The sequence below is a fragment of the Anneissia japonica genome, unplaced genomic scaffold, assembly GCF_011630105.1.
Source record: "Anneissia japonica isolate Jap-2015-1 unplaced genomic scaffold, ASM1163010v1 scaffold287760_len733007_cov179, whole genome shotgun sequence".
NCBI lineage: Eukaryota > Metazoa > Echinodermata > Crinoidea > Comatulida > Comatulidae > Anneissia > Anneissia japonica.
Genome location: NW_022699005.1, coordinates 275,417 through 297,444, shown reverse-complemented (window position 1 = coordinate 297,444; position 22,028 = coordinate 275,417). Strand labels below are relative to the sequence as shown.

The window sequence follows — 22,028 nt, the reverse complement described above, 5'->3', positions numbered from 1 at the left end:
AATTTTTTTTTTTTATTTTAAAATTTTTTTTTTTTTTTTTTTTTTTTTTTTTTTTTTTTTTTTTTTTTTTTTTTTTTTTTTTTTTTTTTTTTTTTTTTTTTTTTTTTTTTTTTTTTTTTTTTTTGTAATTTTAACATCACTTCTCATTATGGCAATGGGGAAATATACATAGAAAGCCTAGTTTTTTTTCTTTATCTTTAAGATTATTTTTGAAGTTCAGTACAAGATTACCTTGCCCAATGTGTGAATTCATAGGTGTATTTATTGTCTTTTTCAGCTGGTTTTTTAGCACCAGGTTTCTGACCACCTGCCTTTCCATCTTTGTTAGCAGGTTCTTTCAACTCAGCTGTCGGTGACGCTTTGCCCTTTAGAGGTCCAAGGGTCACTGGTCCTTCAGATGGCACGGATGATGTAATTTTTACCACAATGTCAGAGGCCATCTCCTTGGAAACAATTGATCCTTGGACTTGATGCTTCATTGCCATCATGGAAAACTTAGCAGGATTCGATCTAAAAAAATATGGTGATTCGTATTAATTTTAATGATTATTTTAGTTGAAAAGTTCATACAAAAAACAAAGATACAATGACAATGCTAACACTATACTAGTAACAACAACAATAGCAATAATAATAACATTAATAATAATAATTACAATAATAAATGATCACGATGCATGTGATGGCGAAGATTATGTGAAAATACATAAATAATTTTTGGGAACGTACTGAGTATTCTTTACAATAACATGTCAGGTAGGGCAAAACATCATTCCCATGACAATATTTTTACACACATTGAAATAACAACATGGTCAAAGGAACAAAAAATGTTTTCTTTAGGTCTGCAAAAAGACTGTTGCTATCAGTAATTTGTATTTCAATGCTTTTGCTGGAATAAAAGATTTACTGTAAATTATTGGAGCATACAGCGACTCGATTGGATTTTGCTCTGATAATGTAGTGTGGGGCAGATCTATATTATGAGGCACTCCCCGCTCTTTTGTTTGAATAGCATCATGACTAACAAACACATAAAGAAAGAGATGCCACCATAAAATCAGACATATGTAGTTATCATCACCCTCAGTAATTGAAATAATCATCAATTTTACAATAATCAACAATGAGGGCGGTATACAAATCTAATCTATGTATGTATTGGTTTGTTTATATCACTTACGTGTCAAATTGGTATTCTTTTTTGTCAAACTGATGACAAGAGGTGGTTGTGAGTTTATATTGCCCTGGGGTATCCACGCAGAAGGTGTTGCTACCTTTCACAACTGCAAATTCACCACTGGACTTGGCCACAGAAATGTGTCGATATTGCTTTACGGTTAACAAAGAAATAATTATTATCACAACATTAAAAATTATATTAACAATTCTAACAATAGTATTAATTTTATTTTAAAATACATGTGTAATTAACATAATAATAAATCAATCGGATTAACCACAAAATAATTAAAAACAACATAATAAATTATATTTGTTTGACTCATACAACCTATTTGCATTAATATTATTCCTATTACAACTTCTGGTATCAAGTATTTAAATAATCTATCTTATAAAGTTAATATAAAACTACACTATTATTATTATTATTTATGAATATAGCTTCATGAATGCTGATAATAAAAACAATTTCAATTAACTTCTGCATTTAGGTTTTTAAGATATTACAAGATACAAGACATATTATATTGTCTGAAATTACAGAAATTTAATAAACTGGGAACTTACTGCGCCTAACGGTAATCGCCCAACACAATTCTATGCACAACGAAAAACAACACATGCGCAACCGATTGTATTTAATGATGATCCGTTCACACTGCCACCGAAAATCAGCAGACAGCATCGCGCCTTTTAGCGCTCACAGGAGCGAATTTGGATTCGTTGGCTGACCCTCATACGACGCCGTGGCATTAGACTTTTGGGAGCGTTGTCTAAAGTGAGACATTAGCGAGCTTTCGAAATGGGCGATGCGGGGAGCTGCGACGGGGAATTCAGTCAACCATGAACGTCGTACTATGCACTTCCCGTCTCAATATCAAATTTACAGGACGACGCGCTCCCTCGTATCACTTAATCAATCATTCAGGCGCCCCCAGCGAGCGCATATTTATAAAACTCACGTTGCCGTAGTCAGCACAACGCCAAATCGCTTAAAGCCCATAGTCAAATCCACACAATGAACGACTTTCCCATGTATTCGCATGCGTAGTACAGTTTTACTGCCCGTCGTATAACGCCGTGTCGTCCAAATCGAAAGCTGCTTAATGTCAAGGAGTAAAATCTAAAGAATGACCTACCATAGAGCATGCATGAGAACTCTGGCACTGCAGCTTGTAGCCGCTCTGAACAATGTTGATGTCATTGAGGTCAGAGTTACTGACTTTAAAGGTTATTGGTTCCTTCCAACACCAGGCAGCATGGTCTCCACTCACTACAACATGAATTGTTATACAAACTTACATATTAGCTACATGTATTGTCCCAATTAACAGGAAGAATAAATTGTTCTCAAAACAACCACTTAATGAAGGAGTTATTCCATAATGTACAATGATTTAATATAAATTATGATAAAAGCCATCACAACTGCGACATTTTATAATAATTATAAAAATTATTACAATCAAGATAATAACAATAATTATTAGATATGTACCAGCAATGTATGCATTATAAATTTTATTTACTGGTAAACAAAACAAAAATGATACAGAACACGCTCTCTTTACTACAGTAAATGTTAGTATGATATAAATATATATGGTAATAGATCCTTGAATAGAAGCCCTATCTAAGTCTTCTTTAATAGTTTGCAAAATTAATCTTAAAAAGAAGCCCAGTATGGGCTTCTTTTCCAGAATAGCACAGGCCTACATTAGGTCAACTAATACTAGTATTAGGCTACTGTACATGAATTTCAAAGAAACAGAGATCAAGTTTTGGTGATTTAATGCCGATTAGTTATGATACCTTTTCCAGAATACTAAGCAAAGGCCTACATTAACCCAACTAATACTAGTAATTGGATAAACATACTCTATTGTATTTTTTCTAAAAGAGGATTTTCTTGATTTTTTTAAACAGTATTTCATGGTTAAAATGTTTTCAGTAGTCTTATAGTTTTATCATAATAATTCCCAACATTCATTTTTTAAAAGAAGCCTCCTCTTTACTTTGCAAATGTAGTCTTGAAAAGAAGCCTATCGAGCAATAAAAAAAAAAATTTTAAAAAAACGGTTTTACAGTATAACACACATTTTTTTAATCCCTAATGAGTCTTGCAAACCCTCTAATTTATTTGGCGATCCAATTTTGGGTCCTGACTTTTGACCTTTGAAAACCACTGTCATAGAACTTACAAGTGTATGTGCCTGGTAGTATGTCCCTGATGATAAAGCTGGCACGTTTGGTATTCTGCGAGATTTTAATGGTTCGTACAGAAATGCTAGGATGATCAACTGATGCCATAGCTATGTTGATGGATCCACACTTATCTAGAAGGAGAAAAAAAAAAAACAAGACAATAACTAAAGTAAAAATAATTGACAAAAACGAAGAGGTACTGTGGACATCAATCCATAATCATAACACTACTCAGTACAATGTAGCATTGCATGAAAATTGAATAAATCATAATAATAATTGTAGATCTGTACAGCACCGGTATCCATCAAACAAAATGCTTATGGCGCTTTATATGTGGACTAGCAGCTCCATCAAAGACTTTCTTCGCCCCCAAGGGTCCCTTCGTGCTTGTGCTACCCCGTAAGCTAGTAGCAGCAACTCTCGTCGTCCACCACTGTCTGTGTAGAAGTACACCGGGGTATCCCCCTACTCGTATTGAATGATGTACTGGGTTATAGTGCGCACGAGCCATTGTGTACACTGGGCCTACGGTTTATAGTCCATACCTCCGACTTGTTCTACCACCGGAACCATATGCGAGTGTACTGTTCGAAACAGCTCTGGTATTATGGCTGTAGTTTGCAGTGCCTCTGTTAACCGTTCGGACATTCGACTCATGCAACTCAACTACTATGGACACCCATTCATAATCACGTTACTACTCTATACATTGGTCATGTGACAATAGTTGACCAATACAAATAGTTTATCAATTACGGGCGTGTGATGTAGCATTGCATGGCAACTAATGTAGATAACTTATAGTTGGAAGGGACATAAAGCATTCTGGGCATCTAGTCCTACCTAGTTGCTTGCAGTTGCGTAGTTGCGAAGTTGAGAATGGAAGTCGGCATGAGGTCAGATGGAAGTCAGTTGAGTTGAGCCGATTCGCAAGGGAAACACAAGCTTTAGCTTCAGACTTACCAAGGCAATTAACAAAGCCTTTAAGTGTTGCTTTAAATTGTTGAAAATCAACATCCAACACAGGACCTGTCGAGATCTCAATGTTCCTTGTTTCTTGTGTTAAACGAAGACCAGCTGAGTGTTCTTTATCACTGATTTCAACCTGAATAAGAGAAATTAAAAAACTACATTTTAAGTCAATATAATAACATACTCTGAGCTCTTGGACTAGTAATAACATGGGTTCTCAGAATATGGATATTATAATATTGTAAATGATTTCAAATAGAAAAATTGAGAAATTCTTGTAATACCAGACCATATGGGGTTTGCCATATCACAACCAGCGTACTGACTCTATAGACCATATGAGCTTTGCCATCCCAAAACCAGCGTACTGTCTCTATATGTTAAACTGAGTATTACTGTAGCATAAGAATGTGGCAATATTGTATACTGTAATACACAGAAGCTGTAATACTCTTACTCATAACTTTGGGACTAGTAAGTTGTTTCCAGTATTGATCTATCATTTTAAAGCCTATATTTAATATAACGTGGAGAATATGAATATTAAACAGTCAACTTTCTTGTTTTGGTTACTAATGCTAGTTTTGTCATGGCAACCAGTGTTATGCATTTTCAACTTCAATGAGATGCTAATTTTTCTTATATTTTTCTTTTATTCCATTTCTGTTCATGCAAAGTTCAAAGAAACATTGTTTTTGGTATTATGCACTATATATTGTTATCATCATTATTAGTACCAATAGCCTTCTCCCATTACCTTAACAACATAATTTCCTGGTGAAACATCTACGCAGAAACGTCCATCTTTTCCAACAGTCTTCGTCACGGTACCTTTACCGGTCACGACAATACTATGAACCCGCTTTACCAGTCCGGATGGCCATTGGTCAATCCGAAGGCGTCCACATAAGTCAAATCTAGAAAAACAATTATAGGTTTTTGAAATGAATATAATTTAAGATTACAGAATACCAAGGAAAACAAATTTGACTCAACCTGAAAATAAATTATAAAAAATAAAATGTAAGTAATCAGTTTAAAGGACAAGATATAAGATGAGGGACAACTCAAAACCATAAAATGGTGTCAACTAGCAAAGTACGATAGAAAAAGAGGGAGCGGTCTCATACGTGCAACACATACTGTATATTTTTTTTTACTTTTAAATCATGTTCGTCTTACGTGCTGATCGTCCGTAACACACGCAAGTCTATTAAATGCAGTAGGAAGACCATAAAAAAAATAGGAATTCTGATTCTAACGGTAAAACGGGGTCATCTTATATGCCGACATACAAAAATCGCCCAAAAATATCCTTAAACTTGGGGGTCGTTTTGAATGTTGATTGCATTATACGCAAGAATATAAAGTATATAATTATTTTTTGTTCACCAAAGAGTCAAAAATATTTGTTAGATAATACAAATTTGTAACCTTAAAATCTGGATTTAGTCATGCGGTTTACAAATGAATGGGAGTGTGATGGTTGCCACTGAATCCAAAATTAGGTCTAGGTCAATATTTTAAAAAATGACAACCAACCCTGATATCCAAATGGTACCATACTTTGGCAACACTACCATTTGTTTTTACCTTACTACTGCTAACAATAGTACAGTTTGTTTTTTATTGACAGGTTGAGTGGTATTGTGATAGTGCCTAAACTATGCGTATACTAACTTTTTTTGTTTTTTGACAACCATGATTTGTATTTATGGCAAGATAAACAGCTTAACCCTCACTTCTGAAGACAGTTTGCTATTTAATGTTCTGTTCCAGTGTAGTGATTAAATGAACCAGGACAATGTTATGTAAGGATCTCAACTGTTTAGCACATTCACAGTGCCTACCTCCAGTGTAGCTGATTAATTTAAGCTGATTTCATTGTAAATAAAACATGCGGGCAGTTTAAGAAAAGATTCTGTGAAAATTAGCATACCGGTTAGCGACAATATCATTGAGCTCTGGTGTATTGGCCGTAATCTTGGTCATCAGGTCACCAAAGTGGTAGTGGTCTTTGGCAGCGTTGATCTTGTAGTGTCCAGACTTCATCTTCTCCAGACGGAAGGATCCATCTGCTTTTGTAATTGTTGGCGATTTATTATTCACAGTCACTGTAACACCAGCAATTCCTTTTCCCTACAAGAATCGCATAGAAATTGTTATTTTAAGTAAAAATTATAAATATAAATGCATGCTGTGCATGATTTACTTGTGTAATTAAAAATGGTGTCAGTTTTTACTAAAATTAAGTTTCATGAATAGAAAATTAAGTATATTGAAATTGGTATTGGTTTTAGTTGGGAAAACAGAGCAAATGTTAGCTTTATTTACCTTTACAGAATCAAGAACTTTGCCAACGACAGAAAATCCTTCAATCTGAAACTGGGTCTAAAAATATCAATGAGTGAAAACATTAGGATAATAAATAAACAATCAGATAATTCAGACAGTGGCGTAACAAAGAGGTCTGTGCCCCCCCCCCCTTGGCTAAGGCTTCTTCTGGTAGAGTTTTCTGATGCTTTTCTACAGCGTTCCTTAGAAAAGCTTCACTAGGCCAATGAATGGGGGCAAAGAATGCTGAGTAACATCGAGAGGGCCCTTTAAGGGCTGAGCCCCTGGATTTAGCTGGTGAGAGCTCATGGCTCTAAAGCTACGTTCACATCAAGCCCGAATCCAGTCCGGAGTCCGGACAAAAAATCATGAGTTGCTACGCTATTTGAACACTGCGTTCACATCGCGCACGGAACACGGTTTTCGGGTTAAGTATGCATGCGTACGATTGGTTCGAACCAACCAAGCTTGTTGCTGATTGGTCCAAGAAAAAAACGTACGATTTCAGGATAAAAATGGCTCTCAGATCCATCAGTCCAGATCCGGAGTCCGGATTGAAAATCGTACGAATTTGATGCGAACGGTCCTGCTCTTTACCACTGAACCCATCTTTCATGATTTTTTCTCCGGGCTCCGGACCGGAATTCGGGCTTGATGTGAACGTAGCTTTAAACAAGGTAATTAAAAAAAAGGACGCACATCTCGGGACATCAAAGGTTATAACTCTGGCATCGACATTCTAGGCGCACGTGCGTCCCTACACGCTGAACGTCACAAAAACCATAGCAACCAGACCATACAACCGTCAGCGTACGTGACGATTTACCCATTAAATACACCTTAGAAGGGAGGGGGGTTCGTAGATGGCAGGAAATGTGTTTTCCCGACTTCTGTGGGTTACCTTTGGTGTTTACACCGAATAAATCCATCCATCCAATAAGACTGACAAGATTGCATTATAGGCAATGTCAACCGTTCAAAATTCGTCAGTTAAAAGCTAGGAATTGTTTTACGGCCATTGTTTTAATTGCAAGTTTTTGGTATATTTTTATTGGTACTAGAGGTGGAACAAGCCTTCTCGGATAAGGACTATAAATCTTAGGCCCAGTGTACACCTGTCTCTTATACACATCTAGATGTGTATAAGAGACAGGTCCTGTACAGACTATCAACATGTGACATGCCTAAATATGGTAATGATGACATCATGACTAAAGGCCTATAATATAGGTGCACCATGTCTAATATAGAGTACTACAGTTTTACGTGAGGATACCACGTGATATTACTCCATTGCTACCGTTGCAAAATGCGTTCTACCTGATGCCATTTTCTCCACTGAAAAACCATTTATCCCAATTTCTAACGTAATTATGACGATGTTGTATCTTAATTTTCTTTGTAAATTTTAATTCTGTGCTTTTAGTACACTTTGATGGTAAAATATAAGATTTTAAAATGTCTATTCCAGAAAGCCTATGAAGTCATTCAGGCGTAAAGAACAGTAACCAACGTCTGGTTGGCAACAGAGGGCGGTACTCTATATTGGCATAGAACAGTTTTGTGTCCAAAAAAATTTGATAGTGTAGACAAAGCTTAATATCTGTCCACACTATTCAATTTCATCAAAAAAAGCATCACATAAAATGTGATGGAACAATATCATCAAAATACATCAAACTGCCTCAAAAATATGTTTTTGATAAAACTGAAGTATCAAATCTTATTGGTTGGTGTGATTTATAGTGTTTGCTTATTGGTCAAAGGTGTTTTCTAAAAAAAATTAACTTTTTGACAGACGACATCAAAAAAAAAGTTGAACACGTTCAACTTTTGTTGATACAATTTGAAATTATGTGATATGACGCCAATTGTACCCATATATGGGCACATCACATTTTCTTTTCACATAAAACGTGATAGTGTAGACTGAGCTTAGGATAAATAGAATTAATATACTTGAGAGGAATGTGTGATGATTAATAATTAAACTATATCGACAGAAAAGGGTCACAATGAAGGCAAAAAATAGTATACAATGTTGGCACTTGTGTCAGTAAAACACACACAACTATTATTATGTATCAAATTCTCTGTGTACTGAGCTCATTTGGCTAAACCAGGGATGTAGTTACGGTGGGCAGAGCTGGGCGGGGCCACCCAGCCTTGAAGTTTTCCACCCAGTCTAAAGCTAATTTGATGGCCCTCCACCCACCTCTTGTTAACCCACTTTTCCATCCTTGAAATCCACTCTTATTTATCTTAAAGTTTACAGAGGTTATCACCCGCAAACCTTTAAAAATGTTTATCACCCACCATTAATTTTCTACAGCTACAACCCTGTTAAACTAGCGGTAACCATGTGTGTGCATCGAACCATAGAGATCATTACATAACACTGTAGCCATTCACCCACTGCAATCCTTGTGTATCAGACAGGGAATAGCATATAGCAGCATATAGTTTTCAATGTTACTGAATTGTAAATTGGTACTCCAATTCAGCTCTTTGGGCTGCTATTGTACAAATAATGAATAAATAAATAAATGAATAAAAGAATGTGTGTAATTTACAACTCTTTGGGCTGCTATTGTACAAATAATGAATAAATAAATAAATGAATAAAAGAATGTGTGTAATTTACAACTCACCACTGAGTACTGTCCAGTGGGTACGCTTGGAAATACAAACTGACCCATGGCATCAGACTGGACATAACAGAGGACAGCTTTACTACCAGAATGTTGGAAGCCATTTGGAGCCTTCTTTTGACAATCAGACACATCCTGAAAAAAAACATATTGCATATACCTGGGAATTAATTTATCTGGAACAGAATTTACACACACAACCAGGGAAAGCAGGATAAAAGATCAGAAATTTTCACTCTTTAATGTGAAAATTTATGGAGGACAATAATGTAAGTAAATTAACAGACCTAATAAAAAATAATTGGAGATTCAAAACTTGATAATGATGATAACAATGATGATGATAATGATGAGGATGAGGATAAAAGATCCAAAATGTTCACTCTTCATTGTGAAAATGTATGCAGGACAATATTGGAAGTAAATTAACAGACCTAATAAAAATATAATTGGAGATTCAAAACTTGATGATGATGATGATAATGATGATGATAATGATGAGGATAATGATGATGACAGCGATAATGATAATGACGATAATGATGATGACATTGATGATGATGGTGGTATAGTGAAGATGATGATATTGAAGATTATGATTTTGGAAATGTAATCATGATGTTGATAATGATGACATTGATGATGACACTTATAATGATATTATAGGTCTCCCTCTAATAATTGAACCATCTAACCAAAGACCACCTCCAATTAAACATTCTGTGGTACCAAATTTCAATTTCTTTTATCTTTATTATTCTAATTAGAGACCAAAGCTGCTAAACACCATGGAAACCCCAGTCCCAAAAGTGGTCTTTAATTGGAGGGAGACCTGCATTTTACCTCTGATTTGACTGTGTCTGACAGTAGGACAAACTTTACATTTGGAACCATTTCTCCTTCACTGGAAACCTGACCTTTGACATCATATCCTGCAACAACTAGGGAATCAGTAAGGGCAACACTATCCTTAGTAACAGTGAGTGATGTTGACACTTTCTTAAACCTCCAGACAGGGTGTGTTGCTGTTACGACGTAATCACCAGGCATAATCTTGGGAAATTTAAATCTATGAAGAAAATTAATGAATGCACAGCTTCAAATTATTTATATTAAGGACAGGATATGAGGCTTGCTATCCCCAAAACAAGCGTACTGTCGCTAATTTTTAAACTAAATAATTAATATAATGTAGAGAATTTTAATTTATTAAAAAAAGGTCAATTTTATTGTTTTGGTCATTGATGATGGTTTTGGCATGGCAAGCCCCATATGTTATAAGAAGATATATAGACTATACTCGTAAAAAAAATCAGGGTAACATTCTAGCATTTGTTACTTCTTTGTTATACATTATAGAAGCACAGACCTAATGGCTGGTAGTTTGGGGAAGATACACCTAGACGATAACGTACAAATATTGTATGTATGTTTGTTGTTACGGCAGTGCACTTGAGTACGGGTGCCTCTGAACATATCCCAACCAATGCAGAGGCAATACAAAATGCTGTCCCAGTGCTGGCAACGAGTTTAGTTGTCTCCTAATAAATTTCCCGCTAATTTATTAGACACACTTTTTTGATGATATATCAAAAAATTGTGTTTGTACTGTAAACTTGCTTTGGCAATGTGTTAATGGGGCTAAAAACTAAATTTTCTTTCTTTTATTGAAAAAAAAATGTCTTAATTAATAAACTATACTTGAAAAGAGTGTTCTTGTTCATACTTTCCAGAGCTGTTAGTTGCTGTTTTCATTGGCTTTCTTATTTCTGTACGGGTTTCCATGGAAATAACAACACCCTGAGGACCAATACTTTGACCTTTACTGATGACCTATTAAGAAAAGTAGCAGTGAATAAACATTAAGGACACTATATTATGAATATGCATGGCAATGTACAGGAATTTTATCCTCTTGCGGGGAAAAAAAACTTTACGTAAAAGATGCAGGATAAATCTTCATAATTAAATTCTATCTTTATACATGGGTTGGGCACATTAGCTGAGCAAAATGGTCATTGCTTTAGCTCTGTATATCCTTGTGTAGAGGCTTCTAAACCTTTGGTCATTTTATTTATTTTATTTGACCAACACTTACAATAACAATGAGATTGTAAAATATATTATGTTAAAACAAAAAAGAAAAAGAAATGCTGGATATTAGTTGCTTCAAAGTCCATTGCTAGTTGTACTACTCAGATGAGTCAGCTATCCCTTCAAATAAAAATTATATATAGTATGGTAGTGGATGTAGTTTACTGGTTATGTTGCTTGTCTTACAATCCAGGATCCCAGGTTAAAATCTTGTGACAGCACAGTTTCTTTAATAAGTCACGACTAAGAAAAAAAACATCTCCACTCCCTAAGCCTTGTAATGAGACTTCGCTGAGAAAAGCATCTCATTATTTCATATATTTAAAAGGTACCTAAATATCAGCTAACCTACTAGAATACACTGGAAGGGTTACCCTCTATAAATATGGTTAAAATAAAAAACAAATAAAGTTTAAAAAAAATACAATTTAGACCTATTTAAAGTTCATAATTTACAATAGAGGTTACAGTAAATATTAGAAGAAAAAAAAAATTGAAAGTATAACATATCATGAAGTCAAAAAATGAATAAAGTATTTAGGTTTAATCTCCTACAGCAGTAGGAATATTTTGACAAAGTGAGCAAAGTAGTACCATTGTATTTTTCAACACTGTCTAATGGACAATAAATTAACATGCACAAGTAATGAACTACTTCCATCCTGTTATTGTGAGCACTTAAAACACTTTGACCCACACACACACAAAAACATTTACTAGAAGAGGTAACACTCATTCAGAAGCTAAGAATCAAAGGAGAACATTAAATCAAGTTAATTTATAAATTTTAGTATTATATAGTTGATCCAAAAAAATTTATTTAATTAAACTATAACATTCCATCTACATTCTACAAATGGGAAACATAAATTATTTTTTGTTGTAAACATTATTCCTTATATCCATCCAATAGCTGCAATGCAATGTCCCCTTCACCAAACTCTCACCCTCGTTTGTACTACTGTATAAACCCGGCCACCACCCTGAATAATCATTTGAACATACTATTTTGTAGTTCAAAATGTAAAACCCTGTCTATTCAGGCGTTAAAAAAATTTCTCCGTTCCTGTCCAGTCCGAATACATTATAATGGGTCAGTCCCATACATCCCAGCACCACGGGGATACTGTACAAATATATATGTCCTCTCCTCAGTCCTGGCTAGTGCCTCACAATTGCACGGGGATTACAATTGGCCAATGGACAATGCACACATAAATTTAATGGCCCTGTCACACCTTTACGATTTTGTCAGCGTATGCCGACGTATCAAAATTTCTCTTAAACACTGGCATATGCTGAAATATCGATGAAATTGTTCAATTTTTGGCGCATACAGTACATAGCATATTCATAAAGTATCGGACGTATACATAACGTATTATTAACTTATGCAAAACATATACCAACGAATGCTTAGCATGTTGCCGGCATTCACAACTTATGCCCAACGATAGTCTATCCTATGCACAGCGCGCGGTAGTGTATTACCGACGAACACGTGACTTAGCCTATAAAAAGGTTGCCGCTCATCGATTCAAATCATAACCGCACTAGACATCACAGTATCAAGATCACCGTATCGCCATCACCCCATTTTAATATACATATTATCCTAAACGCTACTAATACGCCATTATACAGTAACTGTAAGTTAGAAATACGTTCAGTAAGTTCGTGGTCGTGTGTAAAACGTCAAATACGTCTACATACATCAATATACGTTGGAGATAAGTTCAAAGCACTTACCTCATAGGTTAGAAATACGTTTTACGTACGCTCAACGTATTCCGACTTTTGAGTAACTTACAAGTAACGTGTGTCAACGATCGCTTAACTTACCTACAACTTAAGGCCCGCGTATGCGGAACATACGAGCCATACACTGGCATACTATTTTTGAGCATGCACAAAACTTTTTGACGTACTCACTGTACTTGTACGTGTACCAGTGTGCTTCAGCACGCTCTTAAACTTATACGGAACTTATCATTAACTTATTCAAAACTTACCAATTTATTCGACGTATGCCAGCGTATTCGCCAATTTTTCCATACGTCGGCATACGCTGGCTAAATCATTTAATAGGGTCATAAAGAGCAAGCTTAACAATTTTATATCACTTGAGAAATGATTTAGTAGAACTGCATTTGTGAGTGAACACATCATTGCCTACAGTAGGTAGTAAAATTACTGTCGTACAAGTACGCATCTGATCCAACTACAGTACTAAAGGTAAAGTGTATGCTATTTTCCAAGAACCCCATGACACCATACACATTTTTCATCTGTTTTCCGTCAAAGTTTTACAGTAGCCTGGCCTAATCGTTTAAACTACAGGCGGCAGGCTAAACCGTACAGCCATATTATTTAATTTATTGTTTTTTCCTTCTTTCTCCAACATTCAGTGTCTTCTTCATCTAGGTTTACAGTACAATACTTCTTTGCCTACTGTACCTGGGCCATTCGATATTATTTTATGAAAATACAAGGACAGTAATAACTTGTCTAGAACCATCCCAATCCTATGCATTACAAAGGCTCGTCGCTAAGCTTGGATGGAGCGATGCACCTGGCACGTCATTGCAAATTTAGTTCAGAGCGTCTACGTAACGAACTCGCACAAGATCCGTAAATTTATAATGGGATATTGCGTACCTGATTATGATAAATCAGTCCACAAATTACGTAAAATCGGTATACTTGTCCATTAAAGCTTGGGCATAGAGCAAGACTTTACCTTTCCTTCAACAGCAAAACCCATGAACTGAAAATTAATATCTTCTCCTTTACTACAGACATCGGACTTGCCATCAATATTCAATTCAACACTTGTTGGTTCTTTGGAAAAACAATTAATGCCATATATTGTAATATCATTATTTACATAAAAATTTCTAATTGAAAACTCAATCTAACATTCTCAATACATATTTCTCAAAAGTAATGACAGAAAATACTGTCGAAAAGCAGGCTTATGGGATTTGAACATTTTCTGTTAACTAATGTTAAAATATAACAAATACATTTTTCTCTCATTTTGTGATGAAACCATTATCTTTATCAACTGGCACAATGAAAAGATGATAAAATATAAAGTTTTTAATATATAACATAATACTGTACTATACTGTATATCATTTTAGAATATTTTGTTGTATTTATTATCATAAATAGCTGTAAAATATTTCTGAACAAACAAATAGTAGTGCACACAGACTGTTTTTACAGTATGTTATAAAATGTTAGTCTCATCAAACCACATTGCAGACACTGTGGGAGTTTTACGACTCATGGTCGTCGGCCAGTTCGATTCTACGGAAAATGCCATACCACCACATGTGTGCAACGGATATTTTTTAATGACGATCCGCTCACACTGCTACTAACAATCAGCAGACAGCATCGTATAGCACTCGCAGAAAGCAGATTTGAATTTGTCTTTATAGCGGTACGTTAGCAGGTCAAAACGGCAACAACCAAAACGGCAATGACCAAAACGTCAATAACCAAAACAGCAAATAACCAAAACGGCAAATAACAAAAACAGCAATAACCAAAACGGCAATGATAACATGACAAATTCTTTAAGCCTCATTTTGTCTGTATTTTATATATTGGAGTGTTTACTGCTTTTACTGCTTTTTACAATTGAATTTGTATGTTGTTATATTGTTATAGGCCTATTATTATTATTATTATTATTATTATTATTATTATTATTATTATTATTGTTTTTTCACATTTTTTAATTCTATGAGATAAATTGTTTTACCTCGTTTTGTCAGTATTTAAGAGTTTTATTTTTATTTGAATGTTTAGTGCTTTTATATTGTGTTTTTCCAATATTTTATCACTGAATTTGTATGTTGTTTATATTGTTATTAGGCCTGCCGTTTTGGTTTATTGCCGTTTTGACTTATTGCTGTTTTGACTTATTGTTGCTTTGGTCCATTGTCGTTACGGTAAAAAAGTGTTGACATTTTGGTTTATTGCCTTTTTGGTTATTTCCGTTTTGACTTAGAGTATTGCCATTTTGTTTTTGTGCCGTTTTGACTAGAAAGCTTTAATACTGACATACTCACCGAAGCTCCAACCTTGTGGTGGTTCAATCTTGAGAACAAATTCACCCTTGTCATAAATTGGTATCATGAAGTAGCCATTGTTTGGAGCACAGTCTGTGTGATATTTGAGAGCACCTTCCTTATTATAAACTTTCATCTATAAAAAAAAAAACATGGCAGTTTGTTAATTGCTCCTTGTCCAGATAGTATTAGGTACACTGTAGGTGGAAGTGGTTGGCACACAGGTTGTGCCTCGGACAATCAACCTCGAGGTCGGGGGTTCAAAACATTCACTGTGAAAGTCACTTGTGTCCTTGGGCAAAAGAGTACAATAAGTGGGTATCTAGGAGTACAGTATTAGTGGGTACCTACTGGGGAGGTTCGAGCACAAAATTGAATTTCCCCTTCTGGCATTGTTCGAATGACTGGAGTAGAAAAAATCACTTTGAGACTTAATTTTGTAGAGTGCTCTATAAAAATATACATATTTTATTATTGTAGTACATAAAGGTTGTTTTTTTCTGAAAATGATGTGATCGGATGAGGGAAATGAAAACAATCTAGGAAGACCAAATGTTAGAGATCGTGTGTATGATTAAAATAATGAAGTTGCAATGGTTTACTGTAGGCCTACTGTATCGTGTATGAAAGATTCTATGCACATACATACTGTGCCTGTACACAGTTACACAGTTTTAAATATGGTGATTGTTGAGAGGAGACAGTCTTAACTCATAGCTTCCCTATATCACTAAGGTAAGAATCACTAAGGTAAGAGAGATCTAGGCTAGGGCTAGGTCTAGGCCTAAACAAGATTTTGCCAAAATATTGGGACTACTGCTGTAGATTAATTCGGATATTTAGGCCTAGGGCCTAGGCCTATTTGTCATTCAATTATTCGAACTGACTGAAAACATACAATACAAAATGGTTTTTTTTTTTGGTTTTTGTTTTTGTTTCATACATCGCGCCCGAAACAATCCTAGGCCTACACCCTTCGCACCGGCCTAGCATAGCTGCCCCGAATTACAGTCAAACCGTACCCATGCCAACCCATACCCACAACCGTACTCAAAATTTTGGTAAATCCGTACCCAGAATTTTCGTTAACCCGTACCCATCTTTGGCCAATCCGTACCCATCTTTGGTTAAACCGTACACAGCATATACACTACCCGTACCCAAGTTTGATGAATGATATTTTTACTAGGCCTATAATAAAACATTTTTTGCAAACTGTATTGTATATTAGATAGCAATCATATTAAACTATACTATGAACGCCAAGCTTAATGGGTTAGAATACATAATTACCTTTACCGAGCATGTATTAAATCAAGAAATTCAAATTCATGATCGCCTAGGCTAGGCCAGACACGTTGGTCGCGATTAACAGCATGGAACGCCGATGTACACATGAACTTTTAAGAGGTTATTCGCACGGACCGGTACCTTTTTATATTTACTTGTGTACGGGTTGACCAAACGTGGGTACGGATTGACGAAAATTTGGGTACGATTTGACCAAAGTGGGTACGGGTTGCTATGAGTACGGGTTTGTTTGGGTACGGATTGACCGACACCCAGCTGCCCCAGCCCAGGCAGTATGTCTCTACGCCCTTTGCCTCCCTAGGCTAGGCTTGCTGGCAGTGGTATTCGGCTTGCTATTTAGGCAGGCTAGGCTAGCCCTAGCCACCTAGTAATTGCTCTTTTTTACCTGAATGCGAGAGTAACTGATTCCTATGTCCGACTTCACAAATCCACCACATCCTATAAACTCTTGACAAAGTACATTGCACATCATTTCTAGTAAAATGACGACCAATAAAAGGTCTAGGCCTAGGTACCATTTGATACTCATCTTTTAGTACTCGCCGCCGGTTGATGAAAGAGTGACTATCGGCACTGCCGCCGTGCCGATTTGGCGCAGCCACAGTGCAAAAAAAGCTGCTGTTTTCTATCGGCACTGCAGCAATGCTAAAAAGCTGCTGTTTTCTATCGGCACTGCCGCAGTGCGAAAAAGTTGCTGTTCTAATCGGCACTGCCACAGTGCGAAAAGCTGCTGTTAATTAATCGAATCGATGTTTTTATCGATAGATGACATTATGGTATCAATAATTGATATTAGGTCTAGCCTAGCCTATATTATTGTTAACAGTTTTACAATTAATAATTATAATTATTTCTAATTAAATTATTAAATATATAATAGGCCTGTATAGGCCCTGTCTCTTATACACATCTAGATGTGTATAAGAGACAGGTACTATACTGTATATCATTTTAGAATATTTTGTTGTATTTATTATCATAAATAGCTGTAAAATATTTCTGAACAAACAAATAGTAGTGCACACAGACTGTTTTTACAGTATGTTATAAAATGTTAGTCTCATCAAACCACATTGCAGACACTGTGGGAGTTTTACGACTCATGGTCGTCGGCCAGTTCGATTCTACGGAAAATGCCATACCACCACATGTGTGCAACGGATATTTTTTAATGACGATCCGCTCACACTGCTACTAACAATCAGCAGACAGCATCGTATAGCACTCGCAGAAAGCAGATTTGAATTTGTCTTTATAGCGGTACGTTAGCAGGTCAAAACGGCAACAACCAAAACGGCAATGACCAAAACGTCAATAACCAAAACAGCAAATAACTAAAACGGCAAATAACAAAAACAGCAATAACCAAAACGGCAATGATAACATGACAAATTCTTTAAGCCTCATTTTGTCTGTATTTTATATATTGGAGTGTTTACTGCTTTTACTGCTTTTTACAATTGAATTTGTATGTTGTTATATTGTTATAGGCCTATTATTATTATTATTATTATTATTATTATTATTATTATTATTATTATTGTTTTTTCACATTTTTTAATTCTATGAGATAAATTGTTTTACCTCGTTTTGTCTGTATTTAAGAGTTTTATTTTTATTTGAATGTTTATTGCTTTTATATTGTGTTTTTCCAATATTTTATCACTGAATTTGTATGTTGTTATATTGTTATTAGGCCTGCCGTTTTGGTTTATTGCCGTTTTGACTTATTGCTGTTTTGACTTATTGTTGCTTTGGTCCATTGCCGTTATGGTAAAAAAGTGTTGACATTTTGGTTTATTGCCTTTTTGGTTATTTCCGTTTTGACTTAGAGTATTGCCATTTTGTTTTTGTGCCGTTTTGACTAGAAAGCTTTAATACTGACATACTCACCGAAGCTCCAACCTTGTGGTGGTTCAATCTTGAGAACAGGGCCTGTATGTAGGCCTAGGCCTACATGAGAGTGCTGTTCATTTACTAATGAAAATAAACAGCTATGACAATGAGAGGAGAAAAGGCGGGCCTCGAAAAAGATGAAACTGACAGGGAATTTGAATAGGTGTCATGGTTCAAATGTTTTTTATTGTCCTGATTGTTGACCTACAACGTTTTAAAAAAAATCATTCATGAGTCTATAAAGCATTGGCCGCAATGGCCAAGGTTTTCAATCCTGCAGTTGGCTAGGCCATCAAAGTTACTTGATAAGTATGTCTGAAGAAATCGGGATTACACAAAAATACTAATTTGAGAAAGCATGGGCCTATGTACATCATAGGCCACAACACTACTTGACTGCATGTGACATTCTCTATAAAGTTATCAAACTACTATCTGAACATTAATATATCGTTACATTCTAGCCTACATAGGTTTTCACTCCCTGAAGTTGGCTTGGATATCACTAATGTATGTCAAAAGGACTCTGGGGGTTATACACAATGCTAGTGTAACGCATGGCCTACATCGTAGGCTACCACCTGTCTCTTATACACATCTAGATGTGTATAAGAGAACCATAGTATGCTGCATAGCACTGAGCATATGGATGTAATATAATAATAATATTAACTATAATTAAACACTAATCAGTGGGCTTATTCGACTGGTTCATTTCGTTGAGTACGATTTTTTTGTTGAGTATTATTTTCATTCGACTGGTTTGTAAAATAGCCTTCGTTGACAACGAAAATTAACGTAACCAGAATGCGTTAATCAGCGCGTTAAGTTATGCACGTGACCAAAATAAAAATATGGTCAGTTCAACAACGTTTGCGTTAATATAATTTAAATTAAATTTCAGAAAATAAAAATTACAATTTTTACCCACATTGAAGTCAAAAAATAACTGAAGGCTAATAGAATTCAAAAATAGGCCGGGCCCAGCGGGAGCGTGTGTCTACTGCCTTATACAGGAATCTTTCAATTAGTTTTTTTTTTTTTTTTTTTTTTTTTTCTTATTGTATCTTATGTTCTTCAATATGCAGATGTGTGTATTATTGTAGTGTATCTGGATTTTTCATAAACACATGTACATTTTCTTTCATAACAAAATTCTGGTACAAGCCTACTACTATATAACACTAAACACACATTAAAAATGAGTAACTTTGGGGTTACCACGTTATGTCGTTGATCACGGAGAGTACTTCTATGTTTTAAAGGGCGTTCTTCAAATGACAATAAAAGGCGTTTGTGGTGAACGTGTGCTGGGTCTCTATTACGTGTGTTCGAGTTTTGAACGCAATTTTGTTCGAGTTCCGAACGTTATTTGATAGTCAATAGAGCGCCCCCTACCTCATGGTAGTAGTACCATAGAGAAAATCAAAGATCTCATAAACACAAGATAGCGTTTTCCGCGACTTACGCGTAACGGCGAATAGAAGCGTTGGTCAAGGTACAAAAGTTTCCAATTTAGCAAGAGGGCGCCATTCATGCGCTATTATACCAAAGAGAAAAAGTAATCAGTTTTGGAAGAGGGCGTTTTATCTGTTGCCATGGATCTGAGATGGTTCCTGTTTTCTGCTGTTCATAGGATTGATACCCTAAAGGTAAAGTCGCGCGGTGTACGGTATGGTCAGAGCGGTCAAGGGTCAAAAGTTTCCAATTTAGCAAGAGGGCGCCATTCATGCCTTATTACAGAATTTGCACGCGTAAATCGCGGAGAACGCTATCTTGTTTATATGATCTTTGGTACATATCAACGATATATAAACACAAGATAGTTCTTCGTGGTTTAAAGAAGAACGGCCTGTCGAATACGGCCATTGAGATCAGCGCAAAAAATGACATTCTGCTAGGGAGCAGCTGCAGCAAAATACAGTAATCTGCTAAATTCTGCTGCTAAATTCCCATACTGTCTATTACACTCCACTCCGTTGTGAATTATATTCTGCAAAACCATCATTTGTTGGTGTTTACCAAAAATGTAAAATCTCGGGATGCCCCAGAGATTTTTGCCATAGGTTTGTGTACATATAACTCTCTAGTTACTAGTAATTGTTCATTGCTGACTGGCAATTTGTAATTAGGCCTATAGCATCATATTAATTGTATGTGTTTGTGACAAGAAAACGATACTTCAATTACTATATCAATCAAACAATCATCCAGAAAAATCATTAAGAAATACTATGGTCCCAAAATGTGTCAGATGAGAGTGGATCTATTTTTAATGCCCATTGTCTCTTTTTAGAATATATTGGAGTCGTAGGCTTGGTGTGGTTTGCTTATCAACTCCTAAATATTATACCCAAAAGTGTAATGGTAATGTTGTATAATTCTCTAATAATGCCACATCTAAACTACGGCATACTTGTTTGAGGTTATGATTGTAAATGGGTTACATTGCTGCAAAAAAGCTATACGTATACCTTAAGTAAATATAATGCTCATACTGAACCTCGAATGATAATATGCATTCATATAATACAAGAATACAAACACTTACGTATTATGCATTCGTGCTAGTTTACCTTCTGTTGTGAACCATAATGGAAATTTAATAATTTATAAGGTACATACTCATTCTCTGAAAAGATTCACATGATTGTAAATGGGTTACATTGCTGCAAAAAAGCTATATACGTATACCTTAAGTAAATATAATGCTCATACTGAACCTCGAATGCTAATATGCATTCATATTATACAAGAATACAAACACTTACGTATTATGCATTCGTGCTAGTTTACCTTCTGTTGTGAACCATAATGGAAATTTAATAATTTATAAGGTACATACTCATTTTTCTGAAAAGATTCACAACATACATAAACAATGTATATATAAACGATTACCTTAAGATATTTGTAGGCCAATTGATAATTGACTTTTATTTTCTTAGTAATCACATCTAAAATTTCGCTAACTGTAATGAATGTTCATATTTTAGCTGGTATGTACTGCGAAATGTACGTATTGTGTACGTTAATGCAGTTTAATATTGGTTTTACCTTTTCTATTTACATTGTGCTTGTAGAGAAGAAGAACTATTTTTATTACTTTGCACCATAATGAATAATAATATTTATAACAGGTAGTGCGGATGTTTGTGGTTACGGCTGAAATCTTGTTTGTTTGTTTTGTTTGTTTTTATTGTTTTTTCCATACACAACATAAAAATACAATGTATTTGAACCTAACTAATATTACAAAAGTAGAAAAAAAAAATCATATATACTGTAAATT

The 22,028-nt window shown here is 35.3% G+C and overlaps 1 protein-coding gene across 1 annotated transcript in view; it reads right to left on the bottom strand.

Moving 5' to 3' along the window:
* Positions 1–17,382, bottom strand: part of LOC117102780 (nodal modulator 1-like) — a 41,650-nt gene extending 24,268 nt beyond the window's left edge. The window contains exons 1-14 of the mRNA XM_033243189.1: positions 17,226–17,382; positions 15,530–15,665; positions 14,185–14,285; positions 11,077–11,183; positions 10,194–10,419; positions 9,351–9,485; positions 6,700–6,756; positions 6,305–6,504; positions 5,123–5,282; positions 4,357–4,498; positions 3,387–3,521; positions 2,325–2,458; positions 1,184–1,332; positions 232–510 (exon numbers count right to left, since the gene is read on the bottom strand). Coding sequence (XP_033099080.1) covers positions 232–510; positions 1,184–1,332; positions 2,325–2,458; positions 3,387–3,521; positions 4,357–4,498; positions 5,123–5,282; positions 6,305–6,504; positions 6,700–6,756; positions 9,351–9,485; positions 10,194–10,419; positions 11,077–11,183; positions 14,185–14,285; positions 15,530–15,665; positions 17,226–17,369 — 2,105 coding nt within the window. The 5' untranslated portion in view covers positions 17,370–17,382. The remainder of the gene's footprint in view (positions 1–231; positions 511–1,183; positions 1,333–2,324; positions 2,459–3,386; positions 3,522–4,356; positions 4,499–5,122; positions 5,283–6,304; positions 6,505–6,699; positions 6,757–9,350; positions 9,486–10,193; positions 10,420–11,076; positions 11,184–14,184; positions 14,286–15,529; positions 15,666–17,225) is intronic.
* Positions 17,383–22,028: the final 4,646 nt, after the last annotated feature.